At 46.1% G+C, this 17,754-nt stretch overlaps 1 protein-coding gene across 1 annotated transcript in view; it reads right to left on the bottom strand.

Annotated features, from left to right (window-relative positions):
* Nucleotides 1-5,216: 5,216 nt before the first annotated feature.
* Gmcl1 (germ cell-less 1, spermatogenesis associated) overlaps nt 5,217-17,754 on the bottom strand; it is a 39,683-nt gene continuing 27,145 nt past the window's right edge. The window contains exons 12-14 of the mRNA XM_032906159.1: nt 14,334-14,479; nt 11,607-11,694; nt 5,217-6,506 (exon numbers count right to left, since the gene is read on the bottom strand). Coding sequence (XP_032762050.1) covers nt 6,378-6,506; nt 11,607-11,694; nt 14,334-14,479 — 363 coding nt within the window. The 3' untranslated portion in view covers nt 5,217-6,377. The remainder of the gene's footprint in view (nt 6,507-11,606; nt 11,695-14,333; nt 14,480-17,754) is intronic.

The raw sequence follows: 17,754 nt of genomic DNA, 5'->3' as shown, positions 1-17,754 counted from the left end.
AACAAGTAGAGACCTCTGCAAGTCCCAGACCATCCTGTCACATATCAAATTAGAGGCCAGATACATGCTAAGATCTTGTTTCAAATACATACACACATCCAAGTAGATACTTGGGCCAGACAGTTGACTAAATGCAGAGAGAACACAGACCTGGAGGAAAGATGAGAAATAAAGACCAGGAAGCAGTTTGTGAATTATAGGCATCAGAAGCTTGTCCTGAGTAGACTAAGGCTTGCCCCAGGGAACATGTTGGCTCAAACAGAGAGAATTCTGAAAGGAAGCCAAATTACAGTAGTATGTTCAAGAGTATGAAAACACTGCTAGAGCCCAGTATCAGAATTCACAGGGCTAGAGTTCTGAGGAGGAAGAAAACTGTTTGGCCAGTAGACAGGCCACCACACATGCCTGGTCCTCATCTTCTGAGCCTGTGGATGTTGCCCTGTGGGACATAAGGACGTACAGATGAGGCTGCTGCCCTTGATGATCCATAAGGGTCCTCGGTGCTGTTTCAAAGATCTGCAGAAAGGCAGGCAGAGGAAGGTCGATACGGGGAGCAGGTCCTGAGTCTCCAGAGGCAGGGAGGCTGACACCAGAATGACAGCGCTGGAAACTGCCAAGAGGCAGGGAGTGGATTCCTCATGGGGAGCTGGAGAGGAAGCAAAGGTGCCTGACACCCTGGTCTCAGCCGCTGGGACCTGCTCTTTGGGCCTCTTGAACTGTGAGGGAATACATTCCTTTTGTTTTAGGCCAACGTACCGAGCAGGACAGGAATCCTAGTGAGCTGCTGGCTAATATACAAAAGAACTACACCAAACCGATAAAGTTCAGTCTAGTTCATCAGAAAAACAGGGCAAAGAAAAACTACAACCATAATAATAAAATGTAGAAAAGCATTTGACAAAATTCACCAATGATTTGGTGAGTATTGCCCTAAACCTTGTCCACTGCACCTTAACTCAGGACCGACCGCAGACTTAAATGCAGAATGCAAAGTATGGTACGTTAGGGGATAACACAGGCCATCCTCATCTGTTCAGGCTCCTAAGGGTGGCTTATAAACAAATTTGTTTCTTACAGCTCTGTAGGCTGGGACGTCCCAAGTAAGGCTCGTTCACTGGCTGTCTGGTGAAGACTCTGAATCCTGGCTACTGCCCCACGATCCACTGCTTGCTGTATGTATGGTCCGGTTTCCTCCCATTCATTTTGGGTTGCACTTTTGGCTCTGCCTGGGAAGCAGATCCAATCTCATCAGCAGCTATGATGCTGAATTGCTGTGAGCTATGAGGTTTTTAACTGGGTATTTCTCTGCTCACTCTGTAGCACAGGCTGGCTTTGAACTGGAGGCAGGTCCTCCTCAGTCTCCTGAGTGCTGGCTGTGAGTTGTGCAGGGGGCTCCAGGGATGTAGCACTTTCCTGAGCTGTCACCACCCATGCTCCTGCAGGTAACCCCGGGAAACCGCTGGGGTCTACCTAGACTCTGGTAGAATCTTTGGTGTACTGTAAGCGCCCCACCTGTATCTGCGCTCAACCGTTTGCTCAGCTCATTGTCTGTAGTACTTTATTTTTGTTTGCTGCTGTGACAGAATGCTTATCCCCAGCAACATACAGAAGACTGGCTTTATTCTGGCTCACAGTCCCACAGTCTAGCATGGCAGGTAGGGCGTAGCAACAGGATCTTGAGGTGGCTGGTTACAGCCACATCTGTAGTCAGGAAGCAGAGAATGTCGAATGCTGTAGGTTCAGTCTTCCTCCTTTTGTACAGTCCAAGACTCTGAGTCACAGAATAGTACGACCTATATTTAGGACAGGGCACCCCATACCCCAACCTCACATAGACATAATCTCCCCCAGAGATTTGCTGAGATTAGTTAGTTTCCATAGTGATTCTAAATCCCATCAAGATGACAATCGAGGGGCTGGGGATTTAGCTCAGCGGTAGAGCGCTTACCTAGGAAGCGCAAGGCCCTGGGTTCGGTCTCCAGCTCCGAAAAAAAAGAACAACAACAAAAAAAAAGATGACAATCGAGTCATGCAACGAACAGCTAGATTTTAAATCATCATAGCAGGCCCTGGGACGCGTGATGTGTGTCAACTGGTACCTAGTCCATTATCGATTAAAGCAGGGAACACTGGCCTGGCTGGATAGTTGGCTGAAAGAGACAACAAGGCTAGCATTGATGGCTGGGCAATTACGAACACTTGTTCTTTCAGAGGACTGGGGTTCTGTTCCCAGTCACCCAGATGGTGGTTCACAATCATTCATGATTCCATTCAGAAGATCCAATGCCCAACATCAGGCACACACATTGTGCACATACATGCAGGGGAAACATTCATACACATGTATCAACTTTCAAAAAAATTAAAAGTTGGGCCGGAGAGATGGCTCAGTGGTTGAGAGCACTGATTGCTCTTTCAGAGATTCTGAGTTCAAATCTCAGCAACCACATGGTGGCTCACAACCATCTGTAATGGGATCTGGTGCCTGCTTCTGGTGTGTCTAAGGACAGCTATGGTGTATTTGTATATAATAAATAAATAAATCTTTAAAAAAATTAAAAGAAGTGGTTGGGGAAGTAAGTTTTGAACTGGCTGCTCTGTGTAGACGCGCATGTGAAGGAGTTCACTGGTGCCCTGGCACTGAGTTTTAAGGTTGTTGACCTCGGGGTTGGGGATTTAGCTCAGTGGTAGAGAGCTTGCCTAGCAAGCTCAAGGCCCTGGGTTCGGTCCTCAGCTCCGGACCAAAAAAAAAAAAAAAAGGTTGTTGACCTCTCAGCAATGCACGCGGTGTGGAAACATCAGAAAATAAAACATCACTACTGTCACACTATTCACATGTATTGCATACCTATATATCAAATACACAAGTCTGAGGGGCTTTAGGTGTGAGAGGGATACAGACAAAGAAGCACTTCAGAAGTGTAGCCACAAGGAACAGGAGACCAGGAAGGCACAAGTAAGGGGGAGGGTCATACAGAGAACTTCCAGAAGGAAAGGATGTGAGTAGGAACCAGCCTGAAAACAAGAGGGGAGTGTGAACTGGGCTGGGGGCCAGGAGGGTGTCTCTGCACATCTAAGGGTAAGAGCAAGAGGTGAGGGGGATAGGGAGGTAACACCTAGGGTCACCTGAGAACACATGTGAGCCTCTGCAGAGCCTTAGGGGTGGGAGAGAAGTAGATTTGGGGTACTTCGGTGGACAATTTGGGGTAACACAGAAAGATTAATTAAAAGAAAAACACCTGGAGATAAGGACGTTTATCTGGGTGGTGTCGCAGTCTGTTGAGTATAATAGCAGAGACTGGGTAACTTAATGAAAACCCACTTAGGCTGGGGTATCAGGGGCCAGAGTGCACCATGTGGTGTGACAGCTACAAAGGAAAGGTAAAACGGCACTCTGGAAAAGCTGCCCTGGATCACAGAGGCCCTCACACATCACACTTACCAACTTTAATGCCTGAGGAATGTATTTCCAGTGTGGGGCAGTGTGCAATCTCAGCACTTATAGCAGGGACACCGGGGAAGCGTAGGCACAAAGATCTTGAGTTTGAGACCAGCTTGGACTACACAGTGAGAGCCCATGTGAAGAAAATCTAACCCGAAAAGTTGGTGGCCACTGCGGCTTTCATTTGCTTTCCCATCTTGCCAAGGTTCAGGGCAAATCCTTAGAAAGGCAAGAAATGTGTGCCTGCATGTGTGTGTCCATGTCCCTCTGTAATAATTCAGTCTGAAATTACAATATGGGGGCTGGAGAGGTGGCTCAGTGGTTAAGAGCACTGACTGCTCTTCCAGAGGTCCTGAGTTCAAATCCCAGCAAACTCATGGTGGCTCACAACCATCTGTAATGAGATCTGATGCCCTCTTCTGGTGTGTCTGAAGAGAGCAACAGGGTACTTATATACATAAATAATTCTAAAATTAAAAAAAAACAAACCCAAGTACAATATATTCTCTTCTTAACTGATTAAATGGCCAAAGAAATTATTGTGGGTGGCTAGTGTTCTAGTTTTAACATTTAATAAAAACCCAACTCAAACAGAACTTGGTAGAAGCCATGTGAAAGGGCTGACAAGTGCAAAGTCCCCACACAGGACGGCCTTCACAACTGTTATCTGACACTGCTCACACTTTGTAAGCTGACAGTGACCAGGAGAGCTCGCTAACCAACAGGAACCACACAGACTTCAGTCTGACCAGTGACCTTAGTGGAAGGAAGTGGGTTGTCTTTGTTATTGATATGTTCACACTTTAGTTTCTAAGATTTGTAAAAATATATTTGAGTATAATGTTTTGTTTTTTGTCGATGATGTTTTAAAGCAGGGCCTTGCAATGCAGCCCAGGCTTCCACAGTCTTGTGATTCTCCTGCCTCAGCCTTTTGAGTGCTGGGATTACAGATATGTGCTGTATCTGTTTTTTGTTTTTTAATATATGAAGAGTAAAGATCTCTTATGCTTCTGAAAGAAAACAATAGCAGCTGGAGAGATAATCATAGCTAGGGGCACTGCAGAAACGTAGCCTCTTACTGGCCCAACCATTGCTTTAGAAATCTCCATATGACAATTCTAGGAGGGAGAAGACACTCACAGCCGAGGAATTCTGAAAGACAAGGATAATTTGTGAACCTGTCACTGACTGCCAGGAGAGAAAAGCCATCATTCAAACCATTTGAAGCTAAAAGCAGGTGGGAGTAGGTGCTGTGTGCTGGAGAGTAAGAGCTTAGCCAAATCCTTTCTTTTCTACATTCTGTTGGCTTCCTAAATCTGAAGCCTGCTAGCTCGACCAACGCAGTCTGTCCCGCAGGCGTCCACAGCAGAGCCTGCCTGCCTTGTGACCAAACTCAAAGCACGACTTCTCTCACTTTTCTAGCTCCTCCCCCAGACGCCACTGAGTCAGTTTTCCAGCCTGGCTGTTTTTTCTCCTAGTCTAAAATAGAATCCTGCTTCAAAACAAAACGAACACAAAGGACCAATTACTTGGAAAAACATTGAACTTCAAGAAAAAAGAATCCTAGTTTCATCCAGGTGGTAGTGGTAGACCCCTTTAATTCCAATACTTGGGAGACAGAGGCAGGTGGATTTCTCTGAGTTCAAAGCCAACCTAGTCTACTGAGTGAGTTCCAGGACAGCCAAGGCTATCTTGAAACCCTATCTTGAAAAAAACCAAAACCCAAAAACCTAGTTTCAATAAGCCTTTTAAGTTCACTTTAAACAGGGGCACATTCCTTTTCCAAATGAGCAATTTATTATTTGAACAGATACATAAAAATGATTCCAATTTAAAAAATACTAAAAACATACATCAACCACAAAAGCACTTACTCTGACTGGAGGACAATGATCAAGGCTATTTTCAATAGCAATAAACACAAGGAACCAACACATACAAGTCATGATGCGTATACATCTTATCCTTGACAAAGTACGTTGTTCTAACATGAATGCTTTGTTCCCAGCTCCTCCTGTACATTCACCATGAAATCTATTTGCGTATGTGACTCAAAGGCACTCAGTTCAGAGGTTATAAAGTCCTGAGCTTAAGTAGGAAACAAGATTCCCAACTAAAATTTGAACATAAATTCCAACGATCAGAGAATATGAAAATGTTTAAAGATGTTTCTGTACATAAATAATTTATAACATAAGAGTACACGGAATGCCAGACAAGACCACGCACGTAAGGCGAAGGAATATCCTCAGAATCAAACTGATTTCCCTTATTCAAGTTTATTTCAAGTCCTAAAGCTGACTCTTGTTGTCATTTAAAACTGTAGGAAAGTTAAAGTTTAAAAAATATGAAAATGCATACATTTAGAATAAAAAAACAAAACAAAACAAAACAAAACCAATTCCTAAGCTTAGTCTCCCAAACCATGAAAAAGGAATTAATGGTTAAAAAGAAGCAGAGACTGGAAAGGGTTAAACTAAACAGAGGACTTAACCAGGAGACTGAAAAATGAAAGGACAGCTTTAAAGGCACCGATTGAAAGAGCATTTACGATTGGCCACTCAAACTACATCCTTAGCATTCTCTTAACAAAACAGGAACACATTTACAGATGAATAAGTTCACTAACATTAGATAGGATCAAAATTCAAGCACAAAATCAATTCTATATTTTGTTGCAAAGAAGTGAGAAATTTACCTACAGCAATTTTCTACTGCTACTAAATGAAAGCTAGAGCTGATAGATATCCTTTTAACATATATGGTTTGACAGATGCTTTCTTGGTTTTAACATACTTTTTCATATGTGCATAGAAATGTAATGAGGGTGAGGACATCTGCATCGTCCACACAGTTCATAAGGCCGGTCACTGTTAGTCACCTTGGACGTGAACGCAGTAGGTCATTAAGTTAAAGCTGGCCACCGATGCGTGCCTCAGTGTCCTGGGTTTTCTGGGTGACGATTACTCTCAGTTCTTTTTTCTGGTGATATATACAAGAAGTTACAGCAGATGTATAGAGGGAAGATCAGAAGTCTGCTGTCCAAGTTCATCACCACTTGCTCCTACAAGACACATTTGTAAGTTTAATGACAACTAGATCGCAACATTTTTCTGTCAACAGTAAGTCAAGCTGTTGAATAAAGTAAGCTAGAGGAAGCAGCACAGCGGCAAGGGCAGACTCCAGCCCATCAGATGTCTGTATGAGCTTGTTACCTGTATCTGCCTCAATGTTAGCTCCTGGATCACAGGACCGTGCTAAGGACTAAAGCGGACAGAGCCAGCTCCTCAACAGGGGCAGGTGGCTATTTTCATTCTTCTAAGACTACCTAGTCCCTGCATGCTTTATGAGCACACAGTGCAGAGGGGGAGTGCACAGTGCAGAGGGGGAGCAGAGGGGGAGCCCACAGTGCAGAGGGGGAGCGCACAGTGCAGAGGAGGAGCACACAGTGCAGAGGGGGAGCACACAGTGCAGAGGGGGAGTGCACAGTGCAGAGGAGGAGCACACAGTGCAGAGGGGGAGCACACAGTGCAGAGGGGGAGTGCACAGTGCAGAGGGGGAGCACACAGTGCAGAGGGGGAGCACACAGTGCAGAGGGGGAGCCCACAGTGCAGAGGGAGAGCACACAGTGCAGAGGGGGAGTGCACAGTGCAGAGGGGGAGCCCACAGTGCAGAGGGAGAGCACACAGTGCAGAGGGGGAGCACACAGTGCAGAGGGGGGCACACAGTGCAGAGGGGGAGCGCACAGTGCAGAGGGGGAGCACATGCACAGTGCAGAGGGGAGCACATGCACAGTGCAGAGGTGGAGCACATGCACAGTGCAGGGGGGGCGAGGGGGAGCACACAGTGCAGGGGGGCGCACAGTGCAGGGGGAGCACATGCACAGTGCAGAGGTGGAGCACACAGTGCAGAGGGGGAGCACATGCACAGTGCAGAGGTGGAGCACACAGTGCAGAGGGGGAGCACATGCACAGTGCTAAGCCCCCTGTGCATAGTAAACTGCTTGCCTGGTTTCAGTTTTTAAGTCTCCAGTATAGCATGTCACTGGACTAAGACAGGAGTCACTGCTGTCATCACCCAGCACAGCTCCTGCCTTTACCTGAAGTCCTACCATGTCCAGAACACAGATACACACACACACACACACACACACACATATATACACATTCACACACACATACACATATATATGTATGTATGTATATATATATATATATATATATATATTCTCTAGTCTCAGCCACATCCTCCAAAAATTGGTGGTGAGAGCCACAAGGGAGCCGCCACTGATTCTGTGTATGTCTCTGGACCTCACAGATTTGTCAGCAGGACTACAGAGAACACAGGAAGTCCTTCAAGGAAGCAACACTGAAATGAACATTCCTATTATCTAAGCCTTGGGAACATCTCATACACTGTAAGCATCAGTCATGATATATATTCTGGAGAATACCTTGAGCACTGTTTAATTAGAGTCTGAAGCACTAATTCCCATGAAGATCAACTAAAACTAGAATACATGAGTGACCAAAATAGGTTTAAAGGATATAACTTGTTTTGTTTGCTTTTTTGAGACAGGGTTTCTCTGTGTAGCCCTAGCTGTCCTCTGTAGAGCAGGCTGGCCAGGAACTCAAGAGATCTGCCTGCCCTTGTCTCCCATGTGCTGAGATTAAAGGCATAGCTACCACCCAGCAAAGACTACAACTCTTGTACTCTTTGTGAGCACAAATATAGTCCAGGATTTCTCTGTACTCCCTGAAAGGTAAGGTGGTATTCAGGACAATGTCAGGGAATAAAACTGGAACACTGTCATCTTGGCAGTTGGGAAAACAGTGCTGCCAAAAGAAATGTCAGCACGCATCTGAGCCACCTTGCCTTGGGCAAAACCTGTCCTGTAACCTGAACATAGGTACATTTACTAAACTTAGTGACAATCTTTGAAGTCATGCACACTGATGAAAAAGAAAAAAACCACAATTGTGCACTGACTAAGAAAACAAAGGTTCTGAGGAAAACCAGATGTCAGAAGTCTGAGCACAGTTAAAACTGGCCTCAGGTAGATCAATGTGCCAACTCCAGGGAAGAGAGGAAGCCGTTATGGACACTGACTGAAACCAAATAAGCACACCAACCTTTGAGTAGCTGCAACAACCCCTGCTCTCCAATCCCTAAGGCACTAGAAGGCTTCCAGCATCCTCAAACCTTTTAATGCCACACAGTATGCCTCCACTGAAGCATCTGTATGGTGGAGTGCCCCCTGCTGGTCCACTGTGGAAGTGAAGCTGTGGAAACCTTGCATGGCCACAGCACACACAGGCCTGTTTCCAGATGGAGAGCCCACACATCTGCTGTGCGGGTGTCTCCATTGCTTCAGAGCTCTGTTTAGCCTAGAGCCCATCTAGGCCTCACTCGAGCCTTCAGGGTATACGCAACTTTAGTCCCTTCCCTCTGAGCTCATGACCTTCATCCGCCATCCTTGCTCCTGAACATCTCACCAGGCTATCTATTCACTTCAGTCCACATCTGACATTTCATTACAGACTGTATCTTTCATTACATCACACACAGTGAACTTCTGGACAGCCAGGACTACCCAGTGAGGCACTGGCACAGGTTTAGAATGAAACCAAAGCCTATCCTCTCATAAAGAAACATCTAACATAAAAAATTAAGTCATAAAGGGAGCAGAAAAAATACAGATGACTATTACAGAGCCCTACTCCGAATAAGAATCATTCCAAAAGAAGAAATCACTAGAGGATAAGGAGCAGATCATCTTGAAGACTGAAGACTGGCAGCACGTGACAAACGTTGCTGAAACAATGTAAGTCACCAAGTTACACAGGAAGTCAAACAGCAACAGAAATCCAATTACGCCAGAAACCAAACAAGCGAAATCTGTGTGTGCCTAGTGCATGGACATGACCCCCTGGATCTAGAGTTACAGGCGGTTGTGAGCTGCCACAGGTGGTCCTGGGAACTGGACCCAGGTCCTCTGCAAGAGCAGCAGTTGCCCCTAACCACTGAGTCACCTCCCAGTCCCTGGATTCACTTCCACATCTGTAAAAAATTAGCACATATGCAATACTCTACTGGATACACTGCAGAGGGCTGCAACCTGGCCATTAGGAAATGCATACGCTGCCAGGATTAGTGGCACACACTTGCTCTACCAGTAATCAGAAGGCTGAGGCAAGAGAACGAGCAGTTAGAGCCAGCCTGGACTAAAACAAAGAAACATACAAATAAATAATACAATGTATGGATGTATGTGTATTTCTTATAGTAAGAAACATTGAGACAACTTATATCAGTAAAGACAAGTTATCTAAATTACAGTATTTTTATTTATTCTAGCACAAACACCTGCAACACATGGAAAATAAATACTATAACTGACAAATCAAAGGCCTTCAGCCTTAACCTGCTGTCCAGAACACCAGCTCTCCCTGTACTGGACTCTCTCCAATTCTTCTCAGTTCTTTTTTCAAAAAGATTTATTATAGATGTACACTATAGCTGTCCACAGACACACCAGAAGAGGGCATCAGACCCCATTACAGATGGTTGTGAGCCACCATGTAGTTGCTGGGATTTGAACTCAGGACCTCTAGAAGAGCAGTCAGTGCTCTTAACCACTGAGCCATCTCTCCAGCCCCTTCTTCCTACTTCTAAAGTGACCAGCAGTTCTTGCTCACCTGAGACTTCACATGCTCACCTTTTCAGCACAAGCTTTCCCTGAGCTGTCAGCCATCACACTCAACGTCAACCCTGAAGCATGAGTTAGGGCTTCTCCAAAGCTGTCATCACCCCATTCTCAACCCTGCAGCCTGGATTAGGGATTCTCTCAGGATTCTCCCTCAGGATCCCAGCATGCTGGGGTCATGCCACAGCTTCTCATACTGGGCTACACTAACACAGGCTAGTATGGATTCCCTCTACCATGGAAATACAACTCAGCATACAGGAGCCACTAAAGTGTCACATGAATAGAACAAGGAAGGATGGTGAACCTGGCCTAGAGTCCTTTAGCTTTCCAGCTGCGTTGAGCTGGGGCTGTTGGTTATGAAGCTCCAGGTAGTCCCAGAGCCAACAGGGAATTTCAGCGCAGGAAGACATCTGTTGAAATGGACATTCTCCCGCCACGTGGGCCCACTTCTTCTGTGGCTCTGCAGTAGAGCTCAGGGCCTTTCTCGCACAAGCCAAGCACTGCCCTGATCTGTCCCCTTCACACTGTGGGGACTGTGCTGAGAGGTTTCCGAGGTCAGGGAGGTCACAGCTACTGAGTCTCCACATTCCCTCAGTGCAGGCTCCCCCATCCGAGGAGCATGGCTGCAAGTCCTCTGCTGACTCAGGACAGTTTCCAATGTGATCTGCTTTTCAAAGAACCCCCTTCCTCACCACTGAGCACTCTACCTTTCATTTCTCCTCATCCTAACACATCACGCCTCACACATGCGTTTGGAGACATGACAGGTGACTTCTGAGACAACAGGGAGACTACTACGGATGTCTATCACCTACAGATCTAACGTGCTTTCAGAAAACACCCGGCCAGGCTGCCAGGCATGTTCGGGGTATCCACTGTGAGAGGTGACCAAACACTCCCATGTAGAGGATGGAAAAAGCCTGCGCAGCTTTGTGAAGACGGGATGTAAAGTACTTATTTCCTTCCCTTACCACCAACCCTTCTCTCCCCCACAGATCATCTGTTTCTGTGGCCCCAGCCTGTGTTTCAGGAGATAGAGTAGCCCTCATCGGAAAAGCTTGGGACCAAAGCGTCAGATTCTGTATTTTTCAGACTTTAGAATATCTTAATTCTAAACATAAATTCATTTGTATTTTATACATACACTCATACAAACAGACTCAAGGTAATTTTATTTAATATTTATTGAAAATACTGTTTTATGATAGAACTCTCCCTGTGACACTCAAACACTTTAGATTTAATATGACAGTTTGGGCTTCCTATTTTGGTTCAGGGACCACAGACCTACAGCGCTGGATCAGGCAGGCTCTGCAGAGGTGACCAGGGCATTTTCACCTCACTTTAAAAAAATTCACCAAATCTTCACATCAGAATAGTCACTTTAGTGTCAGTTTTATGTAAGAGCCGCAGAGAGTGCTAACACACAAGACGCAAGCGCAGAAGCACACGTACCTGGTCTTTCTCAAGCGTCAGGATTTGGTAGCCAGTTGCTCTACTGCATATGAGTTTTCCACTACTGTCGAAAGAAGCCAAGCGCAATCTAGAATAAAAAAAATTTTTTTTTAAAGAGAAGACTAAGGCCTTCCTCACTTGCCCCTCTCCCCTTCCCTACCCCAGAAGTCTTTCCTGTGGACAGAGGCAAGGCTCAGGGCTCTGCATATGGCAGGTAAACATGCTACTACAGCTACAGCCGCCACACTTGGTCGTTAGAACAGGACTCATGCAGCTCAGACTAGCCTTGAACCATGATCTTCTTGCCTCCAACTCCTGATGGGAGTACAGGACTGTGCCCACACATAAGGTGAATCCTTTTTAAAGGATTTTAAAGGAATTTTCAAACTGTGAATAAGCACCACCCAGACTTCTAATGCATGCTGTTCTATTATATAAATAACTTCAAAGCAGGGCAGTGCATGCATTAACCCCAGCACTCAGGAGGCAGAGGCAGGCAGATCTCGGAGTTCTGGGCCAGCCTGGTCTACAGAGTGAGTTCCAGGACAGCCACAAAGTAACCCTGTCTCAAAAACAAACAAACAAAACCAAGTAAAAGCTTCAAAGTGACCTTTCTGCACTGGCAAGACTCACAGCACATGATGCTTCCCTTGTCATTTCTTTGCAATGATGTCACCACACCCATCCTCAGAGCATGCTGCCCTCCCCAGCTGACACCATCCCCATTAGGTAGCAAGTCTTCACTTCTCTTCCCCCAGAACTGGCATCCACCAGCTCACTCTCTATCCCAATAAATGTTCCTATTCTGGGCATGAGTGCCAGCAGAACTGCTGTCCTTCCATGACGCACTTAACTCACTTCATGGGGTATTTGCTGGGCTTTCCTTCTTAAGGATGGCCAGTGTTTTACTGTGTGAACATTATCCAGTCATCTGTTAAGGCACACAAGGTTACTAGCAGGGGACACAGAATCTGATTATTTGATAGCCTTGCTATTCTTGTTTTGGATAAAAAGATGAGACATAGGGTTTTACTGTAGTTTTTACTTTCCTAGTGATTAGTGATATTAAACATCTTTTTGTTTACTACATTTATATATCTTCTTGGGAGAATTTTGTGTATCTGGTGTTTGTAGGGATGTATGTATGCATATGAGCACATAGAGAGGCTTGATGCCAAGATGGCGGGCTCTCCTCCATCACACTCTGCCTTAGTTGTGAGACCCTGGAGTGTATCCATTTGGCTGAGCAGTCTGGACAGCGGCCCCACCGATACTCGGGTCTTGGCCCAGTGCTAGTACTACAGGTGCAAACGGCTGGGTCCAGCTCCTTGGGAGGCTGCTATGGAGTCTCAGGTCCTTGTGCCTGCCTGGTGCTGAGCCATCTCCTCAGTCCTTTGGAGAAATTTTAAGCAAGTTCTTGGTGCTTTTCTTTGCTGGATGTGCTGGACTCAACCAGAGTCTTGTACACGCTCCACCACTACGCTAGCGCGGCCCTGGCACTTTTAATCTCTATGTTTTCAGTCATAAAAATCTATTTTGTGTGTACTAGGGTTTTTTTTTTTAATAAGATTTCTTTTGTGTATTTATTTATTTTATGTATGTAAGTACACTGTAGCTGTCTTCAGACACACCAGAAGAGGGCATCAGATCCCATTACAGATGGCTGTGAGCCACCATGTGGTTGCTGGGAATTGAACTCAGGTTTTCCGGAGTGCTCTTAACCACTGAACCATCTCTCCAGCCCTGAACTGGGGCTGTTTTAAATCTTTTGCCTGCTTTTATAAATGTGTGCACTATGTACATGTCCAGTGTGTTCAGACGTCAAAAGAAGGTGTTGGGTTCTCTAGAACTGGAGTCATGGATGGTTGTGAGCCACCATGAGGGAGCTTTGAACTGAACCTGGGTCCTCTCAAGAGAACCTACCATGGAGCTGGCTCTCCCTGCCCCACCCTTTTTAGCTGGACTATCTGTCTACTCAGCCTCAAACTTCACTGCAAGCACAAGCCTTTGCTCCCATGCCTGGCAGTTCGGCTGTAGTTTTGGTTGGCTGTGCACTCTGAATGCTAATCCTCTCAGGGTCACGGTCTGCTTGCAGATGCTCTCCCATTCTGCACCTGCCATCTCTTTGGTGTTCTCTGATAAACAATCTGGATGAAGTCTCTTGATGCCTGTGCTTTTGGCATCAGATCAAAGAAGTCTACACCAAATCTGGCTTTCATGGAACCCACATATGTACATAAGGCTGGTACACCTGCCTGTGCCTGTCTCCTAAGCTTACAGACATCACCACCATGCTTGGCCCCCTTTGAGCTGATTTTTGCAAACAACGTCATTCAACTACTGCTGCAATCAGTCCACAGCACCGCACTCAGAGGGGAATGTGAGCCGAGCTTGCAGGCAGAGCTGGACACAGCGTGGCCAACGGGTACTTTCTAAGAACACCCCTCTTCCTCCGCTGGCACGTTTTATCTGCTAGGGATATAACACAGTGACAGTTTCAAGCCAGAATCAAGTTGTCCATCATTTCTGCTCTAGCTGCTTATGTGACACTGAAGACCTTCCACTCTTGTTTACGGAGACAAGTTTCAAGCAATGGAGTTTTCTCAGCTTCCAGTACTTTCCCATATCCTCCATTTTACCAAGTCCTACATCTGTCTTACTGGCAGTCAAGGTTTCACCTCATTTCTTACCCTTCTGCTGGTGTAGGAAGTGGGGGTGCCATCTTACCTAAATGCTATGCTTCTTCGAGGCTGCAAGCTGACAGATCCACTACATGGCTGGTTCAGCGTATTGCGTTTGAAGATGATGTATCGATTGGTGTAAGTCACAAGGAGGTCAAAGCCAAAATTAAAACCTGTCCACCGCCAGCAGTACTAAGAGATACAAAAGATTCATTTTAGTTCATTGCATCAGCAAGTCATAACTAAAAGTTCAAGGGCTTTCTTCCCTTCACTTCAAATTTCTGCAATCACCACCTTCTGTCACTGCCACTCCCACAGAAACAGAAACGGCCACCATGACCTGACTGCCCAGGCTTCATCCATCCCATAGCCCCTTTACATTGCAGTCCCATCCCAAGGAACCAGGTTTCCCATTGCACTTCTGATAAGGCCAGCTTGGGTACCTGGCAGGTACCTGGAAGTTACTGGTCTTGAGTTCTTTAAAAGGCAAGGGCTCTCAACCAAACTAGAAGTTCACCAGACACACATGACACACATGAAGGCCATGTCAGACACCAGTTAATTGGAGAAGGCAGGAAGGTAGTGTGGGAAGGGCAGCACACCTTGGATTAAACAGTAACTTGGTATTCACTGATTCCCAAGCATCTGTTATACACCAAGCTCAACTCCAGGGAGTGGAGGCACAACAGTCGGTAGACTTCTAGCCCAGTAGAATTTGTATCACACTCTTGAGTGTTTACCGGTAGGCTGAGGATGGGTGTGTATGGGATGGAAAGGTCGGCAGAGTGACAGGAGAGAGCAGGGGACTTGTCACTAGCAAGCCTGGTGAACAACGTGTAGAAGCTCAAGGAGAATGGGAGGAGGCTGCGCCAACAAGCAGACTGGGGATCTGGCTGGGAGGGAAGATACCATGTCCAAAACTCTGTGGGTGAAATCAGGCTTGGCTTCTCAGAGACAGTGAGAAGGGCTCTATGGCTAGGCCAGGACAGGAACTGGAGATCAGCTCCTAGAGGCAGTCAGGCACCTTAAGGCTCTAGTCCCTGGTAAGGGAGAGTGTGGAAGGCTAAGAGAAAATTCTAGAAAAGGAAGCAACATGATCTAGCTTATATTTTTTTTTTTTTTTTTTTTTCGAGCTGGGGACCGAACCCAGGGCCCTTGCTTGCTAGGCAAGCGCTCTACCACTGAGCTAAATCCCAACCCCTATCTTATATCTTCAAAGACTAACTGGATGTTGTATGGGAGACATGACATAAAAAGTAAAAGTGAAACTGGGATCAGTCTGAACACTGGGACACTGTGTTTGAGAATGATGTACAGTGGGAATCCTCCAGCAGCCCAAGCAGGACAGATGGTGGCCTGGGTGTTTCAATACAGACATGATGAAATGCATTTTAAGGAGTGACCCTTGAGGGGTTTCTCATGGACACCAAGAATGTACGAAGAGAACTAGGTATGACAGGGAACAAAGACTCTGCTCCAGGTGGAGAATCCTGGGGAAAATGAAGAGCGCTCCAGCTGCGATGCTCTAGGATTCTGAGAAAGATGCATAGTGGAAGTCAAGAGCCATGTTGCAGACAAGCCATAATGTCAAGGGGATACATGAGAACACATAGACAGTCACTGTTGCCAACAGCAACAAGAACTCAACTCCACTTGCACATGGGTCTTTCCTGACATAGCTGTAGCATTTCCAGTGGAGGGCTGAGAATGATTAGACGGGCCTCAGAGGAAACACTGAGCAAGAACTGGAAGTGTGTGTGCAGCCCAGGAACAGTTCTAAAGGCCCAAAGCTACGGGCAGAGTAGAGTAGGGGCCACAGAAGGGAGGGTGGGAGGTGCACGAGAGGGAGGTGAGGACTGCAGGCTTTGCAGTGATCAAATGGGATCAGGAATCAAAGTCAGTGGTGCTGATGGAACACAAATTTAATCCCAGCACTCGGGAGGTGGAGGCAGGTGGATTTCTGAGTTTGAGCCTAGCCTAGTTTAACAGAGTGAGTTCCAGGACATATAGGGCTACACAGAGAAACCCTGTCATGAAAAAACAAATGAGATGGAACCATAATGGTGAACAAAGACAGGACAGACAGCTCAGCACAGTACTATATCAAAAGGCTGGTGGAGGGCTGGAAGGAGGGTACACAGACTCACCACAGGGAAAGGCAAGGTACCATCTAAGTGTCAGATGAGTAGCGTAGACATCACATGGTGAGAAGACAGAGTCACTTCAGACAGGGAGAAAGATAGGTGACCTACCATGAAGCACCACAGATTGGGTGATGCTCATGGTTACAACACTGAAGGAAAACCCAGTGGGAAAGTTCTTGTCTCTGCCTTACTCTGGCTAGTTTTACACTAACCTGACACAAGCTAGAGTCATTTGAGAAGGAAACTCAATTGACAAAATGCCCACACAAAATTGGCCTGTAGGGAATCTATCTATCTATCTATCTATCTATCTATCTATCTATCTATCTATCTATCTATCTATCTATCTCCTTGCCTCCCTCCCTCCTCCTCCTCCTCCTCTTCCTCTTTTGGTTAATGATTGATGTGGGAAGTTACATGATGTGGGTGGTACCATCCCTGGGCTGGTGGTCCTGCGTTCTGTAAGAGGGCGGGTTGAGCACGCCACGGGGAACAAGCCATTAAGCAGCATCCCTCCATGGTCTCTGCATCACTGCTCCTGCCTCCAGGTTCCTGCTCTGCTTGAGTTCCTGCCCTGCCTTCCTTCAGTGATGGACTATAATCTACAACAGTAATAAACCCTGTCCTCCCCATGCTGCTTTTAGTCACAGTGTTTATCATGGCAACAGAAAACCTAACTAAGGTAGACCTCTAAACAAATTTTAGCCTAATTTAGATACTCATTCGGAGAGTATAGGAATTGGAACTTGCTGTGCTGGGATGAATAGTCCGACAGCATTCAAAGTGGGAAAAGAAAAGGAAACTGAATATACACAAGGGAATGGTTTACACAGGGAATGGTTTTAAGACGGAACAAAATACTAGTCAAGAAGAATTAGTGAGCTGACAAAAAAAGTGAGAGGAAAGAAAGAAGAGCAGACTGTGGGACTCAATGGGGTAGAAACTATGTTCAAGCTCTAGAAGAGAGGGCTAGAAGGAGAAAGAGAGGTGGACGTTGTAAACAGGACACTTGAGATGGAGATTTCTGAAGGCGATACAGATGTTGAAGCAGACAGGCCTGTGAGCAAGAGCAGTGAAGAGAGACCGAGCCCTGTGGGTGACAGTGACAGGATAGTTGGCAGGTGGTGACACATCTGTTTTGAAAGAGCTGCAGTCTACTGAGGGATGAAGCAACAAGAGGCAGGATGGAGAAGACAACCGCTTCTCTGTCCTACTACAACCCTGAAGGCAAGTATAAAATAACCTCTGAAAGTCAAAGTGGAAGTAAATTTGGGAGAAAAAGAAGCAGGTGGAAACTAGGCTGCAGTGTGAAGGTGGAAATGA

This window comes from Rattus rattus, chromosome 6 (assembly GCF_011064425.1).
Source record: "Rattus rattus isolate New Zealand chromosome 6, Rrattus_CSIRO_v1, whole genome shotgun sequence".
NCBI classification, from domain to species: domain Eukaryota; kingdom Metazoa; phylum Chordata; class Mammalia; order Rodentia; family Muridae; genus Rattus; species Rattus rattus.
The sequence above is the reverse complement of the archived record's forward strand: the minus strand, read 5'-3'. Positions and strand labels throughout refer to the sequence as shown.